General features: G+C 39.9%; 1 protein-coding gene across 1 annotated transcript in view; it reads left to right on the top strand.

Annotated features, from left to right (window-relative positions):
* Nucleotides 1-10407: 10407 nt before the first annotated feature.
* Nucleotides 10408-24955, top strand: part of CEP152 (centrosomal protein 152) — an 81856-nt gene continuing 67308 nt past the window's right edge. Inside the window, exons 1-2 of the mRNA XM_054565456.1 lie at nt 10408-10529; nt 15666-15759. Coding sequence (XP_054421431.1) covers nt 15673-15759 — 87 coding nt within the window. The 5' untranslated portion in view covers nt 10408-10529; nt 15666-15672. The remainder of the gene's footprint in view (nt 10530-15665; nt 15760-24955) is intronic.

Below are 24955 nucleotides of genomic sequence, written 5' to 3' on the forward strand. Positions count from 1 at the left end.
GAATTCCGAGGTCCATTTCAGCCCTCAGGTAATAAGAATCTATATAAAAAACAACATTTCCATTTTTTAGGGGTCAATGCTGATTACCAGTCTGTATAGTTCAGGTGAAAACTTCGCTATTTTCCTCTAGTCTGTGTACTCAAAATGAATGGTGCCACTGAGATCAACATTCTGATAGTGGATACCCCAAGCCTTTTGGTCAAAAACATTGAAACTTTGGCATAATATAAGTAAACATGGTAGAAGTGGATGTGGTGGTTTTGAGCAGTAGAAAACTGCTTCAGCCCTTTACTTGCCTTTGCATAGAGAGGTACGGCCGTTACTATAGAGTGCTTTTTTTTATCCTGAGTTATCTGGAGAATAGCCTTAACCCCACTTCATTTTGGCTATGTAGATACAACTTAATATTTGTAATTGTGATATACTTGCTACGTTTTAAATAAGATATGGGATCTTCTTTTGGATAGAAGTAATCAGAAATCCAGCATATTGAACTCTAATATTTTTATGAAAAGGTTTATGATTTTCTTTCTTCTGCTATTAATTTCTTAGACAGGTTTGCTTCCTTTTGTACAACTAGGAAATAATGTATTTTTCATCAATTTTGCATACACCTTAGTTCCTGATTATCTGTCCTCATAAAGGAAGAGGATCAGGAGGGGTATAGGACATAGAAACTTACAGGTGATCTAATCCCCTTTGTCAGAGAAAGAAATGGGCTGTGGTCTCAGTCTGGCTGAGTAGTGTTACCTGGGTAGCAAGAAAGAGTTCCTGATATAAACAGATTCAGAGAGTATAAATGATGAGATCAGCACACATGGATAGTCAGTATTTGACTGTAATCGTATAATAGTTGGATGAGCAAATATTGAACTTACAGATACCCCATGTGCAGTTAAAACAAAAAGAAACAACAAGGGAATTGTTTGATTGCATGCTATTTTAATGACACACTCTTATTTTCATTTGTCTTCAAGTAGAAATCTATTTGCCTATAAATACCTGTAAATGACTTTTCAAAAAAAAAATAAATGATTATTACTTTGTGACAATTGTCAGTATATGTCTGATGTTTGGGATTTGGAAAATTTGTCACGTGTAGGGTGTGTCAGGGTCCTGACAGGAAACAGATGGCTCTCTTAAATTGAGTAATTTGAGATTTTAAATAGGAACTCTGTTTTGCAAAGGTGAGGGCCGAGTGTGGGAAACCCATGGGAGGGCGCAGTGGGGGGCCTGCGAAGGGTGAGAGGAGGGAACAGTAACAGAAGGTGGGCGGGCTGTGCAGAAGGGCTACGTTTTAGGAGCCATGGCCTATGGTGGAGGGACTCAGCCAGTCTCGGTGACTCCAAAAGAGGGAGATGCTGGGTCATTCAACAAGCAGAGCTGGAGCAATTGGACCTCTAGGCAAAAGGCCAAACCGCACACTTCACATAAACAAGAACTCAAATGCATTATAGACTTGAATGTAAAATGTAAAACTATGAAGCTTTAAGAAAGAAAAACATTGGGGCAAGTCTTCAGGATACAGGGCTAGGCAAAGAGTTCTTAGACTTGGCATGATTCATTAAAAAAAAACTGGAGAAAAAAGAAAAAATTGGTATATTGCACATTATCAAAATTACAAATTTTTGCTTTGTGAGAGACTGTTTGGAGGAGGAAGGACAAGCAATAGACTGTGCAAAAATATTTGCAAACCACATGTCTGAAAAAGGGCTAATATCTAGATTATATTTAAAAAAACTTTAAAACAACGGTAACAAGTCTGATTAGAATATGGGCAAAAAAGAAAAAAAAAACCACAGACATTCCTCTGAAGACAGAGAGATGGCAAATAAACACATGAAAATATGTTCAACACCATTAGCCAGTAGGGTGATGCAAATTAAAATCATAAGAAGATACTACTACGTACCTATTAGAATGGGTAAAATGAAAACTAGCAAAAAACACTAAATGCTGGCTAGGACGCGGAGAAAGTAGATCACACATACGTTCCTGGTGAGGATGTAAAATAGTACAGCTACTCTGGAAATCAATTTGGTAGTTTATTACAAAACTAAACATGCAGCTAATATTCAATTGAGTAATTGTACTCCTGGGCATGGATCACAGAGGAGTGGAAATTTATGTCATACAAAAACTTGTACAGGAATGTTCATGGTAGCTTTGTTTTCAACTAGCTAAAACTGGAAACAACCCAGATGTTCCCAGGTGAATGGTTAAACAAGCTGTGGTACATTTATACCATGGAATACTACTCAGCAATAAAAAGGAATGAGATACGCAAACACCCAACAACTTGAGCAAGTCTCCAGAAAATTATGCAGAGCAAAAAATGCTAATCTCAAAAGGTTACATATTTTAGAACATTTTTTAATCCTCACCTAAGGACATTTTTACCTTGCTTCTTATAGAGAGAGGAGGGGAGAGAGGATAAAGGAGGGGGAGAGAGAGGGAAATAAACATCGATTGGTTGCCCCTCCTACATGCCCTGACCAGGGAACGAACCTGCAAACTAGGCATGTGCCCTGACAAGGAATTGAATGTGTGACATTTTGGTTTGCAGGATGATGCCTAACCAACTGAGCCACACCAGTCAGGACTAGAACTACATTCATATACATTCTTGAAATGATAAAATTATGGAAATGGAGAACAGATTAGGAGTTAAGGAGGGAGTTAGGAGGAAGGAGGGAGGTGTATAACGTTAGAAAACGGCAACACAAAAGATCCTTTTGTGATGGGATTGTTTCGAATCTTGACTATCAATGCAGACATCCTGGATGTGATATTGGACTATGGTTTTTCAAGAGGTTATCGTTGATAGAAACTGGGCAAAGCTTATAGGAGATTTCTCTGTATTATCTCCTACAACTGCATATGAACCTACAATATTCTCAAAATAAAACCTTTAATTTAAAAAAAGTTTTGTGGTGAAACTGAGACATGTCAAAAGATTTTTAGGAAGATTGCCGCTTTATTAACTCCGGGCAGTTTCCCTGAATCCACAGAACATGGTGGTAGGATCCTCTCGGTTGCCCTAGACTTCCTTGTGCTGGGACTAGGTGGGGTCGCCTGGAGGAGCTGCATGAGCCATCACCTTCATGAAGAGCCTCCAAAGTAGATGTTTAATATCATCTGCAGAGATACCCTGACAAAGTCAAAGGATGGCAAACACAGATGTTGCAGGGGATACTGCCAACTCCACCCAGACCCTGCTGGATCTTTGAACCATACGTGTATGCTCTTCTGCTGGTGACTACGTGTTTTGCTCTTAACTACGTGCACAGGGACTAGTCATTCTGAGGACTGCCTCAGGCTAGGGTTGTTGCTTTGAGCCCCCACAATGCCAGAAGCACCTGGGATTGCCCCTCCTCCGCTTCCCTGCCACCGTCATTGGTGCAGGAGCTCCTTGGCCCCATCCTGATTCCACTCCATAGCTCCCTGTGAATCAGGCTTTGGCGGGCACTTCTCCCAAAGCACAGCCCTGCGGGGCTTCTTCCCCTCCCCTGGCCTCCCTGCCTCCCTGGCAGCTTTCTCCGGGAAGCCCTTCCTTAGTCAATCACTTGTGCTCAAATATTCATCCCAACGTTCACTTCTAAGAACCCGACCTAAGACAGAAGAACACCAAACAACTTTAAACATGTATCCATTACTGGACTATACTATCTGAGTTTTCAAATCCATTAACATTTTAAATAAATCCTGTAGTATTTTTATGAATGGTATGATTACATTATGTTGTGTTTTGTCAATATGCATTGAATGTGTTATCTAAGCTTTAAAAGTATACACCAATTTGCCCTGACTGGTGTGGCTCTGTTGGTTGGGCATCATTCTGCAAAGCAAAGGGTCACCGGTGTGATGCCTGGTCAGGGCACATGCCAGGGTTATAGGTTCAGTCCCCGGTACAAGAGGCAACCGATCTATATTTCTCTCTGACATTGGTGTTTCCTCTCCCTCTCTTTCTCCTTCCCTTCCCCTCTCTAAAAATGAGTAAAATAAAATCCTTAAAAAATAATAAAAAATAAAATATACATCAATTTAATATCTCGTTTTGGGTACTTCCGTCTCTGTAATCTACTGAATATTTCAAGAAACATTAAGTGGAGTGGCCTTTGGGAGGTTCTGCATTCCAAATTCAAATATATTTCTTTTTTTTTCCTTAAATGTTATTTATTGATTTTCAGAGAGAGAAGAAGGGAGAGAGAGAGAGAGAGAGAGAAACATCGATCTCTTGTTCCAGTTATCCATGCATTCACCAGTTGATTCCTGCATGTGCCCTGACTGGGGATCAAACCTGTAACCTTGGCATATTGGGACAACTGAACTACCTGGCCAAGGTTCAAATAACTCGTAGATTTGTATCTTTATCAAATGGTCATTATCACTGCTTCTGATAGCATTCATGGTTTTCTGATTAAAAATCTTGTGACTGAAAATCATAAACCTTAAATCTAGGCAATCGGTTCTCATACTCATTTGGCTAAAGACAAAGAGTTTGCAAAAGACCATGACACATACATTTCATCCCCAAACCACTCCCTTTTATTTGGTAGGGACAAAGTAACTCAGTAACAATAAAGAAATGGAAAGTAACACCAGGAATTGCTTATTTACTTACCTTTAAGGGAAGAATTTGATCTCATTCATATGATTTTTATGTTCCAAAAAACTGCCTTATAAATTTTTCAAAAAACTTGTCATTGTATCACTATTAACATTCTTCTCCCCAACTGGGAATTTCATTATCTTCAAGTATATATGACAGGGGCTTTGCAATGTTGTGCATAGAAATTATGAACAATCACTCATGATAAACTTGAATAAGGTGCTAATTTTAATTTATGAATTCTAAACATTAGTAATCCCTAATATCTTGGTAGATCCCTAATACACAAGCCTTACTTTTATGTGAAAATAAAAACATATAAAATTTCAATTTACCCCCGTAAGGGGCATGCGAGAGGCAACAATACACTGATGTTTCTCTCCTTTTCTTTCTCCTTCCCTTTCCCTTACTCTAAAAATAAATAAATAAAATATTTAAAAAAAATAAGTAAAAAGAAAGCCCTGGCTAATGTGGCTCAGTGGACTGAGTGCTGGCCCGCACACCAAAGTGTCACCGATTCGACGCCCAGTCTAGGGCATATGCCTGGGTTGCGGACCAGGTCTCCAGCAGGGGACACGCAAGAGGCAATAACGCATTGATGTTTCTCTTTCTCTCTTTCTCCTTCCCTTTCCCTCTTTCTAAAAATAAATAAATAAAATCTTTAAAAAAATAAAATAAAATTGCAAGTTACATATTTTTCATGGTAACTGAAGAAATGACTTGTTTGTATCATTTAATGACCCATCAGAAGATCCTCGAGTTCCAACAGTGCACCATGGGTGATATTGGGAGAGTAATTGTGATAGGGAAACTTAAGAGTTAAAGATTTTAGCATCAGTCGTAGTTGATAGACTTAAGTGATTAATGCAGGTGGAAAGCTGTTATTCCAGGAACTAGAATGCGTGACCACATGACTCCAGGAGGGTGACAAAGCAATTCAGCCTTTGTGTATTGGGGGTCTGCAAGCCATGGTTATGGTACCTGAGCCATTGCATTCCAAGAAGGAAACAGATAAAGAATTGTTCAAAAAAAAAAAAAGAATAATTATTGTTCAACAGATAAAGTACTAGGAAAATTGCCTCCAAGCTGCAACTCTTATTTGATTAACCTTTTCTCCAAATTCTTTCCCTACCCTTTCTTCTTCTAAAAAGGCTGGCTTGAGATGAGATGTTCAGATGGTTTTTAGGGTATATAACCTGCCATCTTCTCAGATTGCCAGCATCTGAAAGAAATGCCCATAAAGATTCAATCCTTGTCTCTACTTATTGGTTCTGGTTTCAATTGGTCTAGACTTTTCGAATACAATCTATCATCACAAATACATCCTAGTCATAAATGCTTGCTTGCAAGAAATGGAAACCCACCTAGGTGGCTTAAAACAACAAAAATATATTTTCTCACAGTTCTGGAGACTAGAAGTCTGAAATCAAGGTGTTGACCATGAGCTCAAGGGTCATACTCCCTCTGAAAGCTCTACAGAAGAATCCTCCCTTGCCTCTACCAGCTTCTGGTGGCCCCAGGTGTTCCTTGGCTTGTGGCAGAATAACTCCAATCTCTGCCTCCATCTTCACATGGCTATCTTCCTCTTGTGTGTCACTCTGTGTCCTTTCCTCTTCTTTTAGGGACACCAGTATTTAGATTTAGCACCCATCCTTACCCAGTATGACCGCTTAACTAATTACATTCGCAAAGAACTTATTTCCAAATAAGGTTCTGGGTGAATGTAAAACTTTAAGTGAAACTATTCAACCACTATGTGACCCAAGCCAGCTCAAGTCAAAAGATGTTTTAAAGTTTGGATATCAACAACCCCAAGGAAAAGTTGAGGTGTCAGCCTTTACAAAGTGTAGGAACTAGTGCTGGTTGGTATGGCTCAGCTGGTTGGAGTATCATCCCATGAACCAAAAAGTCACAGCAGGTTCAATTCCTGGTCAGGACACATGCCTAGGTTGCAGGTTTGGCCCACAGTTGGGATGCCTATGAGAGGCAACAAATTGATGTTTTTCTCTCACATCAATGTTTCTTTCCCTCTTTCTCTCTCTCTCCCCTCCATCTCTAAAATCAATGAATATGTCCTTGGGTGAGTATAAAAAACAAGTGCAGGAACCAGAAAGATCCATGGCTTTGAGTGACAGAAGTTCATTTTCTTCCGTCTAAGGTCTACCATATATATGACACAGCTATGGAGGAAGCATATTTCCCATAAAATACAGACAAGTGTAATAAAAGTTTGCTTTCTCTCTGTATGGTTACCACCTGACTCAGTTTCATGAAACCTTATTTCAGTTATCTGGAAAGGGAATATGTCATAGTTCGGGTCTGATGCTCACCTTTGATCCAATCAGGTATGGATCAGGTCTCAGGGTAGTGGTGGGGTGATGATGGTGAGGTCGTAGTGGCTGTGGGCAGGAGTAGATTCTAGAAGGAGCTTGATCAGGGCAGGCATTTTGACCCACGTGTAAGCAGAAAATCAGCCTCTGGAAGGGTGTGTGGCACAGAGTCGATGCTCCCAAAATATCATGGATTGAATACTACAGATAATGGTCTGATCTTCCTCAGTTCTTTTAAGTACTCTATCTATCTCTAGCACTTCTTATTTTTGTCTTGTTCTTATAAAGCTATCTCTCTTGAATAAACTTCTCCTTTGCCCCATTTCATAAGTTCCTGTTGCCCTCTGCACACATTCACACTTGTATTTTTCTACCATCCACTCTGAACTCACTGCAGCATTTGGGTTCCGGCAATTATAACTTCCTGATTTTTCCCTACTATCTCAGATTCCAGTATGGACTCCAGTCCAATCAGCCATAATTGCAGAGAGACAGAATAAAAATAATAAATGTTGAAATAAGATTCCCACATTTCAAAAGCTCTTTCACACAATCTTATTTCATCCTTTCCATAATCCTGTGTAGTAGATATCATTCCTATTTTCAGATAGGGACTTGGAGGCTCAGAGGGTTTAAAGAAATTGTGTGGACAAAAGTTATTGTGTAGGAGAGCTGGGAGATGAGCTCAGATCTTCTTTAAGTTCAGTATTTGTTTGGTTTTTTTTTAAAGATAGCACTCATTTCATGATGGCATTGCATTGATCTGATAGCTTTGACATCAAAGAGTAGGTAGGAAAAAGGAGAAATGATAGCTTAACTCCACCTTTAAAAATGCTTCTTAATGAGAGGGACCATTTCTCATCAACTATGTGACATTTACACTTGAAATGTAAACGAGTCTGGTAGAGGTAGCTCCTCCTAGCTCACAGGTATGTCTGTTTAAAAAAAATGCAAGATAGCCCTGGCCATGTAGTTCACGTGGTTAGCATCTCCTGATTTCTCTTTCTCTCCCTCCCTCCCTCCCCTTCCTTTCTTCCGTCTCTCTAGAGTCAGTATATTAAAACAAATTTTAAAAATGGAAGATAAACTCTGATAAGGATTATTTGTGGGAATGATAAGCATTCCCACAAATAATCTCCCAACATTTAAGGCTTTCCTAGTGTTTCTCTCCTTCCCCATATTTGTTTTTATTACCCCGGAATACCTCTGTCTGTTTGTGTATGTCTGGACATGTTCATTTCTTGTGTGCGTCATATCTTATCTATGTAGAATGCCTTCCCATTCCTCCAGGTCTCAAGCTCTTCCACTTGCTACCTTCTATCTGCTTATTTCTCCAACCTTACCTCTCAGGATAAGAATCTTTCATTTTTGCTGGTGTGGTCTTTACATTGCAATCACTCATGCTAGTCAACCTGCCTGTTGACTCCCTCTTCCTCTTCCTCTAGGAAACTTCCCTGATGGAGCCTTCATTAGATGTTCACTTTCCTCCATGGTTATTGCCTATTCTACTCATATTTCATATCTGTTTTTGTGTTGCCTTTTTATGTAAGCATCTTGCACTCCAAAAAGAGTGTGGCTACCTTGAGGGTAGGCAGGCTGTCTTACACTTTGTATTCAAGCACCTAAGCCAGGAATTAAACAGGATAGGCAGTCAAGAAAATTTCATTGATTATAATATAGCTATAATTCCACTCAAATCCATTTTTAGAGGCAAGGGTCTCTGACTTACCATTTTTTGGTGACTCATGTGCTTAAGTCTCATTTATATTTTATATTTTAAATATATTTACATATATTTTATAGTTAATGACAAGCTCTGGATTTGGAGATAAGCTGGGTGGAATTGTCTCATATTAGCTGTGCAGCCACAGACAAGTCATTTACATTTTTTTTGTCAGTCTCTTCTGATGTAAAATGGGATCCGGTACTTGTCCTAGCCCCTCACAGGATTGTGTTGTGAGGACCAAATGAGCTAGTGTCTGTGAAAGAATTTACCAAATCCTAAAGAACTATGTAAGGGATTGTAAACACTACTTCATCATGTGCTTTTCTTCCTTACTTATTTTATGCTTTCTCCTCTCTAAGGAACAGCAGTTTGTGGGCAGGGATCACTCCACATTCTTGCCATAGCTTTCCACCTTAACCTTCAGCACAGGACGTTACACAAAGTTTGCTGATGGCTTCAGTGAGGCATAGAAATCACGAAGCCTAGCTCTTACTAACAGATACCTAAGCTCAGATTTCAACAACTGCCATGTACCTGAGTGCCTTTATTTGCTTTTTCTGGCACAAAAAGTTTTCATTATTTGTTTGTTCATTCATTTACTCATTTCAAAAATTTGTTTTGAATGCCTACCAGGGGCCATGAAGCATGCTGGATGTCCAAGAAGCAAAGTAAGTGCTACAATATACCAACATTGGACTGAGTGAAACACACACAACTAATTATGGTAGATATAAGAACTATAATAAGATATGCACACTGTGTACAGAGGTGGGAAATATCATTTCTGGGAGGTGTGTGTTATAAAAGGCTATGAAGAGGAACTCATCTATCTTGAAGACCTAATAGGTGGAGAAGTAAGGTAGGGCAATACAAGCCAAAAAATACCTGGAGCAAAACAAAAATATTCTGGGAACCATAGGCAGCTCAGCCAGTGATTTCACGCACTTTGTTGCTACAGGTTAAGTGCCTATTAGGCGAGTTGATGGAGTTATAGGGGTCAGTGTAGCTCTCACAGGGATGGGATGGTGAGGTTGTGTTAGAAAGGACAAAGGTGTCAAGGCCTGGACAGTTCTTAGTAAATGTTATCTTGCTAAATGTTAAAATGAAGCACAGTGTTTACAGATGCACTGTAAACACAAGTTCAGACAAGGTGGGACGTAGTAAGCAAGATGCAAAGTAAACACAACAGACACAAAACAAAACAAAACATTTAAGCTGTTTGGATGATGAGGAGGCAAGCACCTTAGAGAGTCAGAAGGCCAAACTCCAAGGTAAGGGTTTTATAGGGAAGCGAGGAATCCTGTGAGCCGGAGTTTAGGAGTGGCAAACGTGGGGTGGGGGGTTGGAGAGGGGAGAGTCACCGCACCAGTTTCCAACATCTTGCGGTGAGGGAAGGGACAAGGGGCCCAGGCAAGACTGGTTCTTCCTAGCTGAAAGCTGGAGGCAAAGTGTTTGGGTGTCTCTAGGCAACCGATAAACCCTCCCTTTCCAGAGTTAATTCTTTTGTAATTGGCTCACAAATCCACCAATGGGCGCACAGGAGGAGCTTCCCGCCACCTCTGGCGCCCACTTTTAAACAGCCTTATATGTGCAACTGGAGGCGGACTTCTCAACCAAGCTTGAGCAAGGCGGAGACTTTCGTCTCCGCGTCCCGCCCAACGCCGGCATGGTCCCGCCCACCAGGAGAGCCTCTAGCGGTCGATTGAAGGAGGCAGCTGCTCCTCAGTAACCTCAGGGCTCCGGGTTCGGTTGTGACTAGGAAGGAGCTGGCCGAAGAGAGCCAGGATAAGGGGGTTTTGCTAGAAGCTGGACTTCGGCCGGGGCAGGGATTTCCCCGCGGTGACAGCATCCGTGGCCTCCGGTGAGTTTCGCTTCGCGGTTGGGCTTGGGGGTGGAGTAAGAAGGGGTGCGAGGTTCCCTGGGTTCGGGCGAGGCTTCCGGGAGGGCTGACCCGCCCCCTCCCCAAATCCCGCGGTGGTGGATTGCCCTCGGGTTGCGGGTCTCAGCCTTTGATTTTGAAATGTCATTTTGTTTAGCAGTGACGTCTGGGAGGCCCTCTTTGCAGCTTATAGGCTGCTGGGGTAACCCTGAGACGCTACCTGGGGACCCCTTCCGTGGTCTCCCTGGCGGCGCGCCTCGCTCACAGTGGGTGCTCTGTGCACGTGTGTTGACCGAGTGCATGTGACGCTGGCAGCCAAAACCAGCAATTCCCGGCATCCTGGGCTCTGTGCAGCTTCGGTGTCGTGGTACCTACTTGTTGGGCCTTAGCTGACGCCAAACGAAGTTCCTTGGTAAGGCCATTGATCTAGTCATTCCTTCAGCCCGTGGGTGCCTTCTCGCTGCACCCTCTGGGATCCCTCAATTGATTTGTCCACGCTGCTGTCATTAGCACTGATCACAGATTATTGTCATCATTTCTATGTATCTTTATTTTCTTTCCTTCCACCAAGTCCTGTTAAACTTTGTAATCTTGAATAGTGCTAGGTAAATAATTGTTAAGTGAAGGAATAGGCCTGCTAAGCCTGGTAATGCAAGTCTAAAACAGGCTAGCGTGGCCTGGCTATTTCCATTCTACAAGAGAAGCTAGCATGTAAGCAAATAAGAATATACTAACTCTCAGGACTCTTACAAACCCCTTTTCGGGCCTTTAACCTTTCTATCTTATAGTCATACACTTGAGCTATAATTCAGATTTATACTGAATTTCGTCATATCCTTCACAATGTGTGACAATTTATATGCACTCTCTAGACGTGTGAATGCATTCAACTAATTGCGTTGGAATTTTCTTATGGCTAGAATTGAAGCCGTAAGAAAAATAAGAAAAATGACCAAAAGTGCAAAAGAGTGACTAATTTCTTGGGGGAACATGTCTTGAAGGACATGGCATTTTTATCTCAAGGGGTTGCGTTATTTGAAAGTTTCCCACAGGCTGAACCTTCACCTTTTTCAGATATACTGAATGCTCTTTGTTTCTTTAACCTCTTTTGCAGCCGACTGACTCTTATTCATCATTAATAATATGCTAATAGTAACTAAAATGTATTGATTGCACTCTATATGTATTATCTTGTGAATCCTCATAACCAATCATTGAGGTAGGTACTATTTTTACCCTCATTTTATTAATGAAGAAATGGAAACAGTTTGCTCAAAGTCGCTTGGCTGATAAAGAGCCAGAATTGAGCCCAGGTTGTCTGAGTGAATGCCCTCAGTCTTAACCACTTCTAGCCCTATTGTGTCCTTGAACATCTTTCTAATCAAGTCTTTTCTTTCTGTGAAACTTCTCTCAGCAGTCCTTTCTTCTTAGGCAGTTAGTATTAGCTTTGGTACTTTACTATAGAATTTATTACAATGTATCACTGTAACTATTAATTTATATCATTGTTTCCCTAAGGAACTGTTACCTCCCCATGGCTAGTATCATGTCTTAGGCATATCTAGGATATAACCGGGCACGCTGTAGGTGCTCAGTGAAATTTTATTGCAATAATGAATCCATATAGGGCAACATGAAAGTGTTACATTCATTCAAAAAATATTCATGGCCTGCCTCTCATGTCCAAAGGATGGGATAGATACATTTAATTTCTGCCTTCAGAGTGCTAGTAGGCTCTCAGATGAGGCAAAAACAATACTACTTCTGCTTTTTAATGTTTTGTCCAACTGAACACCTATTGGCCTTCCTTCTCATTGCAGGGAGGGCCAAGACAACAAAACTGGAGACAACAAAATGGCTACTGAGGCTGAACCCTTCCAATCTGAGTGTAACAAAAGGAAAGAGCATAGTCTTGTTAATAGGTTCAGAAAAGTTACTACCTAGGAAGAAAGTATTAACTAGCTTACTATTAAAAAAGCATATTGTAGGCTTATTTTGCATCATGATTTTTAAAAAATAATCAAATATAAAAATATTTACTTTTTATTAGTGATATAGTACTGCCAAATTTATTCAAAAGTGTGTTTACTAGGGCAAATGTTCTTTTTCAGTATATTAATATTAGTAATTTTCAAGATGATTTTCACAGTTCCTACTTTCACCAGCAATTCATGAGGACATCTGTTTCATACAAAATAGCCATCGTAGGTGTTATCGAGTGTTTTTTTGTGTTTTCAATTTACTCGTGTATTTCATTATATAAATGACACTTTGAATTCTTCATGAGCATGAGCATCTCGTCAAGGTATTTGTGCATTTACGTTTCTTTTTTTAAAAAGTGGAATTGCCATGTCAATTGCCTATTTTTAAATTTTTTAAAAAAATTCTTTGTGAGAACTGTATATTGGGACTTTATCATGTATTTTGCAAATATATTTCTCATTATTATTATTGTTATTTTATCTTTTGACTTTGTTAGTGATGTATTTTTCCATACATGATATTTAACTTGTTAATAATGATATCTTTTGTCATATACAAAATTTTTTTTGTGGTTAAGTTTCTGCCAAGTTTTTCCTTTATGGCTTCTGGGTTTACTGTCTTGCTACTTTTTTTCCAAAGCATCTTTTTTATTGTTTATTATAGTAAAGTCTGATAGTAGTGGTTAATTAATAGTGATTAATAAGTTGAAGGAAAACGTTAGCTTTTATTTTAAATTTTAATTAAAATATTAATTACCTTTTTAGTCTTTTTTCTTAACCACAGTATGTTCATCAAATTTGCCTTTATGCCTAAAATCATTTTTTAAGGTCTCCAGTAGTTTGCACTTTTCAGAAGGAAAACTTGTTTGTATCTTTTCTTCCTAATGGAGAGAGATTTTTGGTCTTTTCAGATATTTTTCAGAGTTCTAAAATGACATGGTATGAATTTAAAATGTCATTCAGAAAAAGATATGCTTTAGTCTTTTACATTCTCTTCGCTTTAAAATGAAAATACCTTGTAGAATTCATTATTCTCTATCTGAGAAAAAGTGGACTTTTGTAAACCTTAATGTTCCTTTTCAATATTCAACAGATTAGTGGCAGGTTAGTGAGAAACTAAAAAGAAAACCCTTCCTTTCTTTTACCTAATAAAAGAGAAATTAACCCAAATTTCATCTTCTGACTTTAATTATAAAATGCAGGAAGATGTGGAGAATACTAAAAGAATCAAAAGCACGAAAGATTTTTTATGCCTGGAGACTTTAGGGTTGTCTTTAAGGTCTAGCTTAATCTCACTTCTTTTAAGGAGCCAGGATTTAAATGGACTAGTATTTTCACTCTCTATAGATTCTGTAGACTTTCATTTGCAGTGGTGGTAAAAACCTGTGGACATGAGCTTGTGTGTTTTCCCCTCCCCATTTCAGCTAAATTACAGACTCTTGTCCACATTCAGATCTCCACCTCATGCACCAGGTTCCTGTTAGCTGCCGGGTGGAGACAAGGTTTAGATTCCCCAAACTCAAACGCACATATTTTCCCTCTCTGTGAAAGTGTGCACATGTCCCTTCGTCCTCAGAGCTCTGGCACAGGAACAGCAAGGAGCCTGTCTGGCCTAGGACGCAGGGGCTGGCTGGCTGGCTTCCCAGCTGAAGCAAGGCGTTCAGCTGATAGAGTTGAAGGGGATGGGCAGGGTGCAGGGATCAGAGCGGGAGGGTTAACAAAGGTGGACTGCAAATTAGAGTTTGGCCAAGAAACATAATTCAGTTCGTGAAAAACAAAAACTTGACATGTGGGGATTTCAGCATTGAAGGTCACATTTGTGTAAATCTGTAACGCCCTATCTCACCTACTCTAAAGTGCACATTTTCTTTGCACATTATTAACGTCCACAAAGTCAGGTTGCATTTTAAAATTAATGATGTGTCATAATTTAATTGGCTACATCTTTTTCTTGGTGGTACACATGGAACTGTGTCATACAATCAAGGGCGACTTAGAGCTGATGAAGTGGAATATCTTTTTCTAGAGAGCTATTGGGTTATATAAAAGTTTCTGATCACAGTTCTCAACTGTTACCATAAAAGAGTTGAGTTCTTTGTGGAGAAATGCTTTTGCATGGCTGGGTCTGTGTTCCTTATTTCTCTCCCAATGTAAGGGCGTTTTAGAGCCTGACAAGTGTAGCGGACGAGTTGTGGCCCACGCTCACATCAAAGTGCACTTCGCTGGCAAGCAGAAGTGGGGGCTCAATGGAGGGCAGTAGCAGGGCAATTGAGGACGCCGGCCCCCTTTTCTGTCAGGACTGTTCAGAGCTTTGAAATTCTGAGTCGTAGATTCTGGGTGGCGTCAGGGTCCCTACCTGTAATTCAAATCATCGGGAGCCTTTTGACTGTAAGGACTTGAAAACGCGTTTCCTGCTGCTGCTTCTGCCCCAGCAGTTCCCATCCAGCAGGGAAGTCTTGCTGTGGCTTTTGGAATGGGAACTCCACAGGGGTACCGCTTCATAGCCTTCACTTCTGTTTTTCTGGAGCGCTTTTTTTCCCCTCTGGAACCTGATTTTATCAAGTTTAAGAGTAGGACATTTATCACTTATATTTTCATTGTATGCTACGTGAAGTCTTCCAGATTGTAAATGGTTTTTGGGTGGCAGTCATTCACTCAGGGTTTAGTAGCTCCTTCTTGTAAAACATGAAATTTGGATTTCTGACATTCAAAGGATGAATGAAGCCAATGGTGGAGGATGTTCCCTGTGCCATACTGAATATATAAAATTAGGAACTTTGAGCATAATCTTAAAATTCTTACATTTTGGCACATTTCTAGCTTATTATTATTTTTTTGCATGGACAAAAGTCTTACTGTTTTGAGTTATATTTTCCAGAACACTAGAAAGGTCTAGTCATCGGTTTATTAGCTTTTTGCATATCTTTCTAGGAAATGCTGTCATATAGCTGTTTTCTGGGAATCAATTAATTTGTAAGAACTCGTTTTGTATTTGGAATACTAACCATTTGTCATACATGAGCCGCAACTATCTTCCCCCAGGCTGCTGCTGTCTCTGTGTGTGGCATCTCTTGAGTAGTCTGGTCTGGTGAGATTTTGGGGGATATTTTCACACCACTTCTTTCTCGTCCTGCAGGAGGACCATGTCACTAGACTTTGGCAGTGTGGCACTGCAGACTCAAAACGAAGATGAAGAATACGACAAGGAAGATTATGAAAGGGAGAAAGAGGTAAGTTGCTCAGAAAGCAAGACTCTAAGCCCAATGTTAAACAGTTTTATTTCCTGATCAAAAGTATGTCTTCTTGTGTCATTTTGAAGGAATTTACAATTTTTTAACCTCTAAAACCTGATCCAGTATTTGTACTTCTAAGAGATAGAGGAGTGGAATGTTTCCTTTTTTGAGACAAGAGTAAATCACAATCCTGAGTGACGCCACTAGATAAGCGGTTAGATTCTTTATGGTATTTCATTCAGAAGGCAGTGGCCGGCCTTGGAGGCAGGTGCCTAGGTTCTAGTTGCTTGGAACACTGGCTTGGCCGAGTGTGGCAAGGTTCGTTGCTTCAGGTAGCGTACATCTTAGTGAAGGCAGACCATAAACAAGTAAATGGATGAATACAGTCCCTTGAGGGAGTGATAATTTAGCACTGATAGAGAAACACAATCGGGTTATATTAAAGCAACTGGTAGGGAACTGGTGAGGGAAGGTCTCTTGAAGGAGGAAATGTTTGAGCTGAGGCTTGACTCACGACAAGGAGGAGCCTTGCAGAGGCCCGAGGAAGAATATTCTAGGCCAACAAGCATAAAGCCCCAGAATCAGGGAGAGACCCTGTATGTCTGTGGAACAGCCGAGGCCGTGGTGTTGGGATTGTGTGAGCAAGTGGTGAGTGCTGGAGAGAGAGCAAAGTGGTGCTGGGACCAGACCTTGGTCATGGTAAGATGCTCCCAGTTTATTCTAGGAGCAATGGGAAGCCAGTGGAGAATTCTTTTTAAATCCTCACCCAAGGATATGTTTATGGATTTAAGAGAGAGAGACAGAGACAGACATTGATGTGAGAGAAGCATCGATTGGTTGCCTCCCTTACACTTCCCGACTTGGGATTGAACCCACAATTTAGTATGGGATTGAACCCATACTAAACCCACATTTAGTATGTGCCCTGACCAGGGAGGGAACCTGCCGCTTTTTGGTGTACAGGACAGGTTGATGCTCCAACCAACTGAGCCACCTGTCCAGGGCACCCGTGGAGAATTTTAAGCAAGAAAATGATATTTGATCATATTTGTGGAATATCTTTTTAAATGCTGTGTGGTAAATAGACTAAAGTAGAAAAGGAGTCAGTGGAGGAGATTTTATATATATACATAGTGTTAGCAGAATTGGTACCTAGTAACTGTTCAGTAAATGGTAGCAATAGTAATAGTGGCAGTTGGTGCAAGTCAGTTTATTTGTTAGGACTATTTTTAGTGTGAGTCAAATTTCTTAACTGGCTGTGATAACAGGCTTCTTTTGGATTGAGTCTATGCTTGATATGACCCATTTTCTAATATGTTAAATAATCTCCCTTCCTTCCTTCCTTCCTTCCTTCCTTCCTTCCTTCCTTCCTTCCTTCCTTCCTTCCTTCCTTCCTTCCTTCCTTCCTTCTTTCCCTCCCCCAAGGACATTACTTTCATTACTTTCAGAAAGAGAGGATGGGGTTGGTGGAGGGTAGGGGGTGGAGCGGGGAAGAGAGAGAGAGCGCAAAACAGAAACATCAGTTGGTTGCCTTCTTGTATTGGACCTGCAACCTGGATATATGCCCTGATTGGGAATTGAACCTGTGATCCTTTGGTGTACAGGAGAATGCTCCAGCCAACTGTGCCACACTGGTCAGGGCTAAAATAATCCTTTTTAATATTTTCGGTGGATCATTAGTGTTAATACAAAGCAAGGATTAAGAGTCAGTCACACATGTGGCTGGCAGTGGAGTAGGGCAGAGATAGAACACTGGCAGCTCAGTGGACGTTATCCATAGACATGTATTGTTCGGTTGCATAGTGTTTTTTAAAATATTGACTCTCTATTTAAAGATCGGAAAATTTTGTATAACAATTCAGAATTTCTGTCTTGTCTTCAGACGTCCTAAGCCCTGGCCACATGCGGCCTGTGTCTGCACAATGCAGCAGGTGGGCTGGATTGAAACGGCCCCGCTTCCCGGCCTGCCGCAGTCCCCGCCTATCACGCAGACACGGGCTTAGCTTTTGGACCTGCCAGCTTTGCCCTCGTAAATTCTCTGTCAGGTCTCTGAGGGCTTTGGAGCTTGTGACCCTGGTGCCGTTTTTGGATTTTGACAGGGCCCTTCACAACAACTGTTGTGGCAAGGATGGGGATGAGAACTTTTCTGTTACTTTGTGAACTCATAGCATGAGGTGTTCATGACCCTGATGGCTTTGGAGAGTTGGCTGGAATGTAGCTACTGGGATTCTTTACGAGGATCAGTTTAAGTAGTTATTATAGTTGACTTTAAGGAAGAAGAAAAAAATAGGTGATTTTTTTTTTCCATTGGAAAAGATACCAGAAAGATGGGAAGGGTATTAGAATTTACTGCCAAGTGTATTGTGTGGTGAAAGCTTTAAAGGGGCATTAGTTAAGGAAGGAACTTATTCTAGATAACATAGGAAATAGCCATTGGGATCCCGTCTGGATAGATAATGTGCTGGGGTAGGGATTTTCCAAGGCAAGGAGCTCCCAGGAGGGGACGTACCTAAGAATAAGTGTGTCTAGCAGAGTGGAAGAAAAGGACATGTAGATAACTTGACTCTAACATGATGATTGTGGTTCAGGTGAATAAAACGTGTTTCATGTGGATAGAAAGTGGCTTTTTGTGAATTACCTCAAGGGAAGAAGATCAGAGTCTAGAGAATTTTCAATTTTCAGCAATAAAAATTGTGAATTATTCATAAAAGTTCAGCTGTATGTGTATTTTGTCACTGTAGATTAAAACAATAAATTGGCTGATCACATCTGAGTTTGTTTGCATATCCAAAAGCTTTTTTAAACTTCCTCACTCCCTGACCTTACAATAGCAGAATAGTTCACAGCCTTGAGGGGTTAGAGAGAAGAGTGGTCTCTTCTTGCCTGCCTGGTTGGTAGCTTTCCGATTGCCGGCTGGATTATAACCGTTAGCAGTGGGCTAAGGCATATGGCTTTCTCTGCTTGGTTAATCACTGCGTATTCGGTTCACTTACGTAGGAGGAATGCCTGTATCTGAGGATGTGCGGTAGGGCTGGCCAAGCAGGCTGTATCTGACTCATAGTTCACCTTGCTAAGGATTTTGAGATCCTCTCTCATAAATGGGAGAATAATCTTGATTTTGACCTTCTGGTATGAACAGTCAGTTGCTAATACAACATACTGTACCAAGCTGAGTTTAATTTTGGTGCTTTGGGGTCAGTTCGGATTTTGTCCACACTTTCCCGTAAATCTGAATAAGCCAGGGTCAAATTCCAACTTCTGTGCCATCCTAAGTAGCAGCTCTATGATAGTCATTTTGCCTTTTCCATTCCTCTTCCCTTTATTGTTTTCATTGAAGAGCAGATGGAGAGAATGCATTTAATCTTCTGCAAAACAAAGGATTCAGCAAAGTGATTTAATGTTCAGAGATTTAACATTTAGACCAGTGGAATCTCAAGCCACAGCTCACCATGAATAGACCCATATATATATGTATATATTTTTTAAAAGGCTCCAAGAATTTTGCAGGAAAGTAAGGCACTATCATCATCTCTAAATTGTTACAATTCTAAATGATACATTGGTAAAAGTTTGCCCAATGTGGGCCAAGGCATCACAGAGAAATGCATAACCCACAGTAAACACAACAGATTAGGGTGCAGAGGGGTGAGGTCGATGATATCATGGAGATATGGTATTTTGTCAGTCACTATTCATGTACCTTAGAACTTACTGGAGCACATTATTTTCTCGCTGTGCCATCTGAGAACTACTGATACAGTAGGTCTTTCTTGCTACTAAGTAGACCTTATCCAAAGTATTTGAGGCCAACTTTTACTTGGAAAAACCTACAGAGAAGAAGAATGGAAAAGCCCTTTTATGAACTCATTCATAATATGACAATGTGATTTTACAAAATATTTTTCACCTGAAGTCACTGTGTTTTGGGATGCCATTGTCAGATATAGAAATACAGCTGTTACTGTGGTAGGAATGATTGTTACACATTTTAAAGTTATTGGTGAAGCCAAAGCTTAATGTAGACTGTCATTTGGGATCTCCAGTTATTAGCTGGGATACGCAGGTACTTTCTGCAGTGTTACGGGAGGTAGCTCTGTGATTATTGCTTGGTTCTAGATAATAAAATTATGTGTGTATGTATGCATTTTGGAGTGGTGGTTTGGGGCAAAAGTACTTGGTAATCTGTGCTATCAAGAGAATACTTGCTGGTGCTGGTTCATGTAGTGATACTATATTTGAAACCTTCAAAATGATCTTGGGTAGAAAGGTAGGTGGTTTAACTAGCAGATGGCAGACAGAAACTTGCACCTGGCGACCCCAGTTTGAGTCCCCCTTGGTTTTTATACTGGTACTCCTCTAATAGAATTATAAAGCTCCTTTGAGCTTGGAATTGTGCATTTTAGACATAAGGTTTCCATTGCATAGCCTTTCACTCTTTTTTTTTTTTTTTTTTTTTTTTACTGCCTTGTTGGATATAATTATGGAAACGTTTTGATATTTTGTCCCCACTAGAGGGGGTTGTAAAGCTAGTATTTGTTTACATTTTACGAGTATATTATTTGACTGACTTAGTGGAAATTTCTTGTCATCACTCAAAATCAAAGAAACAAATGGTTGAGTATTCATATTATATTTTTCTGATGTTTCTCTTTAGCAGTTTATCTAGATTGGGCCTTTGAATGTTTCCCATATTGTATAAGTATATTTCAGGGACTGTCACAGTGGGAACAAAAACATTGAACTCTGACAGGCTGAAGTTTGGTTGTATACGAACAGGTGAAAATAAATATCTTCCAGTGATGACTGCATGTCATGTAGAAGAAAATAGGCGTGGAAATAAGAGATTCTGGTGTTGGTTCTGGGACGGTAACTCACTTTCCACAGGCCCGCCCCCTACCTTCTCTGGGCCTTGGTTTGCTGACTTTGCGGAGAGGTTTGGATTGCAGGGGTCCTGCTGCTCCTTCAGGCCCCAAGCTCCAGGACATGTCATCTGCAGTGCAGCTGATGTTAGTCCAATTTTGCCATATTTCTTTTTCAGATATGTGGCAACCTAGACAAAGTCGTCCCCATTGACATTATAAAATTTAGTTTAACTAATGGAATGGATTTTCTTTTGAATCCTGCCCAGAGTATATAATTCATCAGCTAAAGTTCTAGCTGTCAAGTTATTTGGACCTTTATCAATCCCATATTGGGCCTTTTCAAGGATTTTTTTTTTTTAAACCTGGCTCTTAGGTTAAAATGCAGATTCTGCTTAGTGTGTATCCATGAAAGCATTATTTAATAATTCTTATTTTAAAATATCAGAATCTTTTCAGCATACTTAGGAGGTAACCTGTTCACAAGGCACATGGATGTTGGTAGTCCATTTGCGGCTTTTCTCTTGGGAGAAGATGTATTGTACAGTTTGTAATCTGAGAAATCTTGCATTCATTAATATCGAGGATTACAGTCTCTGAATACAGTCTGTTTAGTTAATTTAAGTTGAAAATCCTAACAAAAGTTTACATGTTCTCTGCTTTACGTTTCCCCTACACACCCAGACTTTCTGGATGTTCTGCATGGGTTATTGTAAAGTGTTCTGTTGTGGAAGTTCTTTGACCTCGTTTTCCTCATTTTCCCTTTTCTTTTTAAGGAAGGATCATTTGAAGTAGTAAAAGGAGAGGGTATTAGCAAATGGTTTAGAATGTACTTAAGTAGAAGCCTCAGCAATAGCAAATTATCTTTTTTCTAGGGAAGGTATCTCTTTAATTACTAAACTCAGTTGACACAGTAATATCCCACTGAGAAGGTTGCATTTGCAACCAAAAATCAGTTTGATGAATTTGAAAGTAAAGAGTGGAATTAAATCTTGTCAGTTATATGGATTGTTATTTTTGCCCTTTAATAGATTTGGTAGTTGGGTGAATCTTTAATTAGGAACATTTATAGTTCCTAAAATTTTTAATTTGGTAACATGCGTAAGTTGTTATGGTAGTTCTGTGTTTGATGGCACAAGGTTGCGTAACGACCAAAAGCAAAATCCATTTGCCAGTGAATATGAGGAGGGCACACTTAAAATACTTTTTTTCAAATTTTCAATTATGATTGACATTCATTATTCATTAGGTTCAGGTGTACAGCACAGTGGTTAGACATTTATAGAACTTATGAAGTGATTCCCCCCGTAAGTCTTGTACCTACTTCACACGATATGTAATTATTACTGTGTTATTAACTATGTTCCTTATGCTGCATTTTACATTCCTGTAACTGTTTTGTAAGTGCCAGTTTGTACTTCTTAATCCCTTCACCTTTTTCACCCGGTCCCGCAACCACCCACCTTTTTCTGGCTTATTTCACTTAACATAATACCATATAGATCCATTCAGGTTGTTGCAAATGGTAAGATTTCATTCTTTTTTATGGTCGAATAACAGTCCATTGTATATATGTATCACATCTTCTCTATCCAAACATCCTTTGATTGGAGCATTTAATTCATTTACATAGGTATGCACTGGGTTGACGGAAATGTCTGTCTGGTTTTTTCCATATGATGGTCCTAGTAGCACTGAGTTGTCTTTAACTTCCTTTGAAACAATTTTGTTAGTTTGTTTTGTCACAACTGTCATATCAGTGTGCACTTAAAAAACTTATCAAAATTGGTGAATTTTTGTGTAGCCATTTTAATATTGAAGATGGAAGAAAATACGCAACATTTTAGGTATTTTATGCTTCATTATTTTAAGAAAGATAAAAATGCAACTGAAACGCACACACAAAAGATTTGTGCAGACTTGTGGAGAAGTTGCTGTGACTCATCAAATGTGTCAAAACTGATTTGTTAAGTTTGGTGCTGGAGATTTCTTGCTAGGCAATGCTCCATGGTCAGGTAGACCAGTGGAAGTTGATAGTGATCAAATTGAGACATTAATTGAGAACAATCAACGTTCTACCATGCGGGAGATAGCCAACATACTCAAAATATCCAAATCAATAAAGTTATTGGTGAAAATGAAAAATGTCTTTTATTTTATGGAAAAAATACGAACTTTTTGGTGAACCCAATAATTATTGCTATTTTATTCATTGTTTTCTGATTGTTTTTGTAGTTCTTTGTTCCTTTCTTATTCTTTTGGCCTCTTCTTTTGTATGTTGGTGACTTTCTGTAGTGTTGTGTTTGAATTCCTTCGTCTTTATTTCTTTTGTATCTCTTCTAGATTTTTGGTTTGTGGTTAACCATGTGCTTCATATGTAGCAAGCTATGTTTAATAACAGTCTATTTTAAGTCGATGGCCATTTAAGTTCGAACACATTCTAAAATCACTACCATTTTTACCCACCCTCTCCACATTTATGTTTTTGTCATTATTTTTTACTTCTTTTGTGCATGTGTATGCATCCCAAAATTTACTCTTGTAATTACACATGACTTCCTACTTTTGTCTTGTAACCTTTATACTAGCCTTAGTGTTTGCCATTATGTGTTTGCCTTTGTCAGTGAGAATTTTTTTTGTGTTTTTTTCTTACTCATATTTTTTATTTATTATTTTTCTTCTCTTACGTCTCTCTCACAGTTCTTGTAATACTGGTTTGTTAGTTATAAACTCCTTCAGGTTTTTCTTGTTTGGGAAGCTCTTTCTCTCTCCTTCAATTCTAAATGATTGCTGTGCTGGATAGAGTAGTCTTTTTTTAGGTCCTTGCTTTTCAGCACTGTGAATATTTCAGGCCAATCACTTTTGGCCTTCAAAGTTTCTGTTGAGAAATCAGTCTTATGGGAGCTCACTTGTAGGTAACTACTTTCCTCTTGCTGCTTTTAAGATTTTCTCATTATCACTAAACTTTAGTATTTTAATTATGCTGTGTCTTGGTGTGGGCCACTTCAGGTTCATATTGTTTGGGACTCTCTGTGCTTCCTGGACTTGCATGCCTATTTCCTTTGTCAGGTTAGGGAAATTTTCCATTATTATTTCTTCAAATAGGTTTTTAATCCCTAGCTCTCTCCCTTCTCCTGGTAATACCCCCATGATGAGAATGTTGTTACACTTACGTTGTCCTAGCAGTCCCTTAAACACTATCTTTATTTTTTTGAATCCTTTTTTTTTTTTTTTTGCCGTTCTGATTGGTCTTTCCTGCCACTTAGTCTTCCAAATCGCTGGTTCAGTCCTCCGCTTCGTCTAATCAGATGTTGATTCAATCTAATGTATTTTTCATTTCAGTTATTTTATTCTTCATTTCTGATTGTTCTTTTTTGTTTCCTATCTCTTTGTTAAAAGTTCTCACTGAGCTCACCTGTTCTTTCTCTAAGTTCATTGAGCACCTTTTAATCAGTGTTTTGAACTCTGCATCTGGTAGATTGCTTGCCTTCATTTTGCTTAGTCCTTCCCTCCGCACCCCCCTCCCCCCGTGCATTTTTTCCTGTTCTTTAATTTGGGACATGTTTCTTGGTCTCATTTCGGCTGCCTCCCTGTGTTTGTTTGTGTGTATTAGGTAGAGCTGCTACATTTCCCAGTCTTGGCGGAGTGGCCTTATGTAGTAGGTGTCCTGTTGGGCCCAGTGGTGCAACCTCCCTGTGTACCTGAGCTGGGTGCTCCAGGCGTGTCCCTGTTTCAGTTGTGTGTGCCCTCCATTGTAGTTGGGCCTTGATTGCTGTCGGCGTGTCAGTGGGTAGGATTGACCTTCAGGCTGACTGGCCTTGAGGACTGGCCAAGGCTGTCGCGGACAAGCTGTTGTGGGGGACTCACCCCACCAGGCAGGATTTCCTTTAGCAGGGCTCTGGTGCTCACTGAGTCTCCTTGTGGGGGTGTCATTTGCCGTGCTAATTGTGTAGAGCTCTGTTGTTGTCTGAAGCTGCCCACCAGGTATGTTGGTTCTGGGACCTCTAGGGAGGGGCTCTCATGTAGGCCAAGGTCAGTCACTGACTGTGTCTGGCTCAGGTCACCTAGTAAAGAGGAGGGCACATTTTGATCCTGGGAAACGGAAGCCTGGTGGGTGGGATTTTGTTCCTGAATGCCTTGTTAGGAGGGATTAGCTCATTTTGCTTCTCTGCTCTGAAAGTTATGGAAGTCAAGGAATATGGCCCAGCTATGCCAAAGAACATGGTAGAGAAAGTTTTTGAAGGTGAATGAAACAATTTAAAATGTTAGCACATATAAAAAATATTTTATAAGGCACTATATACTACAGAGATGATTTTACTGGTTTGATAAGT

The sequence above is a fragment of the Pteronotus mesoamericanus genome, unplaced genomic scaffold, assembly GCF_021234165.1.
Source record: "Pteronotus mesoamericanus isolate MK-2021 breed Mesoamerican mustached bat unplaced genomic scaffold, CSHL_Meso_final contig_164, whole genome shotgun sequence".
Lineage (NCBI taxonomy): Eukaryota > Metazoa > Chordata > Mammalia > Chiroptera > Mormoopidae > Pteronotus > Pteronotus mesoamericanus.